Source organism: Penaeus vannamei, chromosome 8 (genome assembly GCF_042767895.1).
Source record: "Penaeus vannamei isolate JL-2024 chromosome 8, ASM4276789v1, whole genome shotgun sequence".
NCBI lineage: Eukaryota > Metazoa > Arthropoda > Malacostraca > Decapoda > Penaeidae > Penaeus > Penaeus vannamei.
In genome coordinates this window covers 46,549,358-46,556,857 of record NC_091556.1, presented here as the reverse complement: position 1 = coordinate 46,556,857, position 7,500 = coordinate 46,549,358, and the positions used below count along the sequence as shown (strand labels likewise).

The window sequence follows — 7,500 nt, the reverse complement described above, 5'->3', positions numbered from 1 at the left end:
CATTCGCAAGCCTACACTGCCCAGTGGTTGGTTGCAGCTTATATATGTATATGTATGTGTATGTTTATGTATTGTCATTACTATCATTATCATTATTATCATTATACCTTCTTTGTTTATTTTACGCCTTTATTATGCCATATCTAAGCTGCAACATGAGAATTACGAAACTAAATTCACGTAAAATATGTGATATAGACCTACAAACAATAGCTGATAATCATCGCCTGTAAAATCTGCCCAATATGCAAATCATTCAATGTGCCGACATTTAAAATTACCATTTTCTATTATCGTCCTTCCACCCTATCATGCTCTAATTCCCCCTGCCCCCCCTGCTCTCAGCTTCCTCCTAGTGGCGTCATAAGCCTTATCACCCAGAGATGCGCAGAACTCTGAAGTGACGAGACCTGTACTTATATAGACCTTGGTAACAGCTACACTTCAGAATACCATGTGAATGCCATAGAATGCATCAAGATTGATGCAGAGATCAGATTGCTAAAAAAATAATAATAAATAAATAAATAAATAAATAAAATAGAAGAAAAAGTTTCCTCAACTTCAAAGCCTGATATCTCAAAACTACACCTTTGTCAACATTCTTTTTGTTTCTCCATAACTACTTGTGCAATTCTAATGGGGTTTGGATCATTTGAAAGCTGAATAAACTTGCGATTTTTGCAATGATGCCGATTTTCATTTCAGGTGATAAAAGTCCATATATCATATTTTATATTCATAAAAATGAACATAAAAAAACCCACTAAACTACGAGGTAATTTCAAAATCCAAATGGTTTCAAATTTAGGTATTGTTATAGAGTATATGGGGTATTTAAGTTTAGTCAATGGCTAAGTGAGATACATAATTTTTTTAATTTTTCAAAATCTTGTGTTTTTTTTTAATAACTTCAAAGAATATTACCCATTACGTCTGGTATCTTTTCCGATTTTTTAATTTCTTTTGCCAATTTTCATGTATCTCACACACATTTATTTAAACCTTTGAGAAATTCCATAGGTCAATTCTTATCAAAGTCACTAGCATAGTTTTTGAGTCATAGTAAAAAAAAAAAAAAAAAACAATTTCAACAGTTGCAATCTTTCAAAAAGCAGATAAAATCTAGAAAAATCACACAGTCATTCTGATGTGATCTTTCTGTAGATTCATACTTTATCTAGTGTGTGATCAAAAACTTTTTTTGATTTCGACTCTTTTTTGTTTTGGTGAATATTTGAAATAACTGACTTGAGGGGAGGGGGGGGGTTGTTTTTTTTTTTTTTTTTTTTTTACAAATGTGACACTCACAAGAAGTACAGGGAAAAATTGCAAAAACAAAAGAAAACAAAAACTAAATTTATCATTCAGCCCTATTATGAGCCATCAAACGTTCATTTTGAACTAAAATTTAATGTGCTTTCAAAGTCTGCAAAGGGAGTGTTTTGATATATCAGCAGTTGATTTTTTTGTATATTTTCTTGATTATTTTGGTATTGACAAAATAAGGTATTAATATAATCTAGTGCATGATCAAAGGTCATTTTTCGATAATGATTTTTTTTTTTTGTGAATATTTTCCATAGACAACACCATATATATATATATATATATATATATATATATATATATATATATATGTATATAGATACATATATACTATATATATATATATATATATATATATATATATACATATACTATATATATATATATATATATATATATATATATATATATATATATATATATATATATATATATATATACATATATATATATATATATATATATACATATATATATATATATATATATATATATACATATATATATATATATATATATATATATATATATATATATATATATATATATATGTATATATATATATATATATATATATATATATATATATATATATACATATATATATATATATATATATATATATATATATATATATATTATATATATATATACATTTTTTTTTTTTTTTTTTTTTTTTTTTCTAATACATATGTCACTTTTAAAAGAACATTGAAAAACTAGAAACTATGTGGAACATGCAATAGATCTAATATTCAGCTACAAAATGAGCCATAATACATTTATTCTGGTTCTAAATGATGTAATCACCCAATATTTCCCTTTATTATTGCTTTAATAGGGTTTTACAACATATAATACTGGTCTGAGATATCATCATTCTCCATGCCAGTGAATATCGCACTCGCAGGCAAGGAAAAGAGAGAAGGGGCTACATGCACGAGTTCTTGAGGTGAGGGTCCAAGGTGTTGGAACTCGAAGGGATGAAATACCCACCTGTCACATTAACATTCCCGTGAAATACATATGTACAAATATAGGGTGCTGTAAAATTATGTTATATATAATATATATGTATATGCAGATGCTTTGTATTCCATGACCTTATGTCTATATATACATTATCTCCATTTTCTGTTTGTTGATTGATTTTTTCGTAAGCAGGATTATTCAGAAATTTTGGGAAATTTGGAAATGCAGTTAATTTTATTTCAGCAAATTGGATGAATTTTGGATAATATCACAACTGCCCTCTTTATAAGCTCCTCATAAGTAAAGGCTGCAAAAATTACTGCATTGCTGAAGAAAATGAGCCATACCCTATCTTCAAAGCTCAAAAATGATTCCCTGGACTAATGCAGTCAGAGTAAAATTCTTCTTTGACTATTTTTCAGATAATAAAAAATATTTATATTTCTGGTAACATTATTGGCAAGCCTTGTAAAGATACCTAATATTTTTCAAAGGCCAGAGCATCCAAAAACTTCATTCATCTCCTAACAACAAAATGCACTTTTCTGGGGTTGCTGCCCCTTACAGTAAGTGCAAAAAATTATCAAGTCCCTGTAACGTAATGGACTTACAGGGCACTCATAACATCAGCACCAAATGTGTAGTAATTGCATCTCAGTTATTTTTGCCGTGAATCTGCACTACAAGAAGCTATTCCATATCAAAACAGAATTCTTAGATACAGAACTAGTTTAAACATTATCATTATCATTATTATCATTATTATTATCAGTTGTTGCTGTTGTTATAAAAAAAAAAAAAATTATCTCTAAACTCCTACTTGGTCCATTTACAAAATGCTCAAAATTCATGAACTTTTGACCATGTCATTTTCTTATAATCCCATTATTCAGCAAAATATCCTTACTGACAATCTCTACATTTTCTATTGCCATTCCTTACTGCACACATATTTCTACTTCGCTTGTTTAGTATGATGCTCACTCACCTGTCCTCTCCATACAAATTGGATGTCTCAATATACTTCTTCTCACTGTCTGCCCAGAAGAGGAGGTTCTCCCTGATATCAACAGCCAGGGCAGAGGGGGAGCGCAAGCCGTCTGAGATGACTTTACGCCGCTGTAGGCCATCCAAGTGAGCCTGCTCAATCAGTGGAGGGGAAACCATGTTGACGAAGAAAAGCAGCCCCAGCATGGGGTGCACAGCCAGAGAGCGAGGCTTGTCATCCCCCTCATACCCAATAATACCACCAACCTATAATTAGAAAGGGATGAAAGGTTTTGTTTTCTTTACAGGAATGCTTTAGTTAATCTGATGAATTTAGTAGTCAATGATGAATTTATAAAATATTGATAGAGAGAGAGCCAGAGTGAGTGAGTGAGTGAGGGAGCGAGAGAGAGATAACACCTTTGCAACACATATACCTGTGTTCCATCCAGCCTGGTGACATTAATAATGTTATTTCTAGCACAAGACCACAGCAAGACTCTGGTGAAGGGCTCAACTGCAATGTCATATGGGTAGATCTTCTCCATTGGATTACCCACAAAGACCTGGCTCTGGGTTCCATTGTGGTGAGCCTTGCGGAGGGTGTCGCCCCGCCCATCCACCCAGTACACCAGCTGCTCAACTGGGTCATAGTCAATTGCCCGCACATTGCGCATGTTGTGGATGGGCAGGATGAGTGTCGGACACACATTCTCCTCTTCCATCAGCCGACTCACCACTGACTTCTGGCTGAACAGCAGGAAGGATGATGGTGCTGTATGGGGAAAATAGGGACCAAGGTCAATTTACTATTCAATTTATTACAAAGATACATATGTACAATCTTAAAAATGGGGAGGGAGGGGAGGGAGACGGAGAGGGAGAGGGAGAGAGAAAAGGAAAGGGGGGGAGGGGGGGGAAGAGGGAGAGAGAGAGAGAGAGAAAAATAATAAAAAGATAATTGTAAAACATAAGTTATGTGACAGAGTAATATCACTGAAGGGGCACTAGAGGATGGGGGTACAAGGTTATGGGATTGTTTGTCAGAGAGGCAAATGTAGTATACATTATGAGTATTCTTATTTCATATTTACTATGTTCATTCATATATGAAAAAGGCAGGAACAATGTTAGGAGGTACTTGTATGATTGGTTCAGGGAGAGAAGGGGGTAGTTTACAAAGGATATGCAGAAATGGATGTGTCTAAGGGAAGTGGGGTGTATGTGCCATGCATTACACTCCATATTCAGTCATTTGCCTCAAAAGGTGCCATGACACACTTATCTAACTAGCACCAGGAGACAATTCGGTACATGATTATGGTGGAATAGGGTGGGCTTGGGGGCAGAGTTGAAAGAAACTTGCTAAACAGTACTGCCTGACAGTTTTTGAAAGATATCATTACCTTTACATGTTTTTCCATCAGCACCCAGAGTGTAGTGAGTCGGGCAAGCACAGGTATAATTCTCAGTTGTGTCTGTCGAAGGCACAGCCAAGCAAAGGTGCGAACAACCACCATTGTTTATTGAGCATTGGTTACTCCCAGACTGCCGAGAAGAGTGAAATACCAGGATGTCCATGACGAAGTCCAGCTGCCCCTATGTGTAAAGAATTTTTTTTTTTTTTTGAGAAATTTTGTAAACAAAAGAACAGATACTCCAAACTATTTCATATCATTCCTACTGATACTACTACAGTCTACTATTCATCTCTTAATTCTATCAATTATTCATCAATGTTTTATCTATGAAGTTATACACTTCTACTTCAACCATTATAACAGTATTACTATCTATCAATCCTTTTTCTTTTTTGCATTTTTCCTTCTTCACCCGTATAAACTCTTATGACAGTACCTGGATTCTTGTCCTGTTTTCTCCATTGGTCTTGTTAGCACGCTCTATTGTGCCTGTGTTCCAGTCAGCCCAATACACATAATCTTCATACAGGGTAAGACCATATGGCTGAGGTAGGTTGCGAACAATAACCTGAAAGCAAAAGGAGAAAAACAGCTAGGAATCACATTCAAAGGAACAGAGAGGAAGACAGAAAAAAGACAACTAATAACAAAAACGAAAATATCAAAATAACCCACAAGAGACTGGATGCAAGGTGCTCCCCTTACCTCTCTTCGAAGACCCTCGAGATCACTGCTTTCAATCCTGAAGTTGTCAATGTCCGTCCAGTAGAGTCGCGTGTCCTTGAAGTCGATGGTTAGACCATTTGCACGTCCCATATCTGTCACTATAACTGACAACTGGGATGCATCTAAATGGGCTCGTGATATTCTTGGTTCATCTCCCCATTCTGACCTGTGAATACAACAGCAGTAGAAGAGAACGGTACTCTCCAACTTTGCAAGTATTACTGAACAAGACTAAAGTTTCTACTGGTTATATATGACCAGTGTTGAGATACAGCAATCAGCTACAAAATATTCTATAATCCTCTCTACAATGTAAACAAGAATTTTTTACACTTCAAGCCATATTTCTGTCATAAAAATCTCTTCCATATATATTTTTTTCTTACCAGAGAAGAACAAGCACAGATGCTTCTAGATTTTGAAGACAACTTTTGCCTAATCAAATAATCAAAATTCCAATGAAGGAAGTGTTTGAAAGAAAATCAAATGGTTAAAATCAAACCTATAAATGGTAGTGAAAGAACGAGGGCTATCCCTCATCAAGTTGACTTCCCAGAAGCTAAAAAAAAGATGCAGTCCACTAGGATGGTCCTTTTATGAGCTACTAGTGGGGCTCATGATTGAAGTTATATCTAGTAAACCAAGAATCACACATTAAACAAAGTAAATATAACTCCCCTTCACATGCCACTAGCTACCCAAGCAAGCACCAATCCCAAGAAAGCATTTTACATTTTTTTTTTTCCAGAAATGAGTATTGAATGACGATTTATCAAAGAATGAACTTCCTTACCAGTACATGTAGCCTTGGCCTGGGTCAAGGGCAAGTGAGCGAGGACCAGCAATGTTCTGCCATATTAATACACGTCTTGAACTCCCGTCCAATCTTGCAACTTCAATTCTTTAAGGGAGAGGGTCTTTCATTAATCTCATGTATAACTTTTTCCCCCAATTACATTTCATTTCATATGGCGCCATGCTTTGCAGGCAAAGTACACTTCTTATTTATCAAGATTGTATTATATTTTCACAATGTAAGACATGTTACTAGTGTTTTAAATGCTACATTTTCTCAGATCTATTCATGAGTATGAGTCAATATAATTTGCATCTAAATCCTTACCCTACATGTTACAATACTCATCTACATTTGCTCTGAATTCAATAACTAAACTTTGAGCCTAACCTGTGGTTGCCCATATCAGCCCAGTAGATGTTGCGGGCCAACCAGTCGACAGCCATGCCCTCTGGATACTCCAAGCCGAACTCTATCACTGGTTCCAGCTGGGACCCATTCATGAAGGCACGAGAAATGGACTTGGCACTGACGTCAGTCCAGTATAATCTGTTGTCAATGCTGTCAAAATCTATTGCCCTGATGGAAGAAATGTTTTTCTTACTCTCCAGTGAAAGTAAATTGCAACAAATTCATAATATACACATACCAGACAAAAAAAAAAGAGAAAAAATTAAGCGACTTACATGGCTTCCTCAATACCAGTGACAGGAATAGCAACATTGTGGCTGGTCAGCAGAGAAATGCGTCTGATATCTTCTTTCCGCGTGTAAAGCAAAAAGGCCTCAGGCACCACGCAGACCTTACCATCCTGGGTCAGTTCATAACCTGCAAAAATATAAAAATTCCAATCAAGTCTTTACTTATGGGAACAAGGAAATTTTACATGAAATGTTCTCATAAAAAATTGAAATCTTTGTACTGCTACATTCAATAATAGTTTCCACTGTAAGAGATCTCAAAAAGAGAACTTGCTACTTATACACCTATATCTAATTCTATACCTATCTCTCTAAGCACTTTCCATACTGGAAAATCTGATTCATAATTGGTTTTATAACTAATCAAAAGGTGCATGCCCCAGATCCTACCTATTGGGCATCCACAGGTGAAATTGTTGCTGGGTCTGTTGAGGCAGAGGTGGGAGCAATTTCCGTTATCTATGGCACAGGGGTTTGATCCTCCTTTCTTGTTCACATTCACTGCTTTCAGGCCCATGAGGTCGGGCAGCTGTTCAACTATAGCTTCTCTCGTCCCTGGGGAAAAAAA

At 35.3% G+C, this 7,500-nt stretch overlaps 1 protein-coding gene across 1 annotated transcript in view; it reads right to left on the bottom strand.

Moving 5' to 3' along the window:
- Positions 1-7,500, bottom strand: part of arr (low-density lipoprotein receptor-related protein 6) — a 28,216-nt gene that overhangs the window by 6,071 nt on the left and 14,645 nt on the right. The window contains exons 12-20 of the mRNA XM_070124132.1: positions 7,323-7,487; positions 6,918-7,059; positions 6,622-6,810; positions 6,229-6,336; positions 5,415-5,601; positions 5,146-5,277; positions 4,695-4,887; positions 3,726-4,063; positions 3,290-3,555 (exon numbers count right to left, since the gene is read on the bottom strand). Of these exons, the coding sequence (XP_069980233.1) occupies positions 3,290-3,555; positions 3,726-4,063; positions 4,695-4,887; positions 5,146-5,277; positions 5,415-5,601; positions 6,229-6,336; positions 6,622-6,810; positions 6,918-7,059; positions 7,323-7,487 (1,720 nt within the window). The remainder of the gene's footprint in view (positions 1-3,289; positions 3,556-3,725; positions 4,064-4,694; positions 4,888-5,145; positions 5,278-5,414; positions 5,602-6,228; positions 6,337-6,621; positions 6,811-6,917; positions 7,060-7,322; positions 7,488-7,500) is intronic.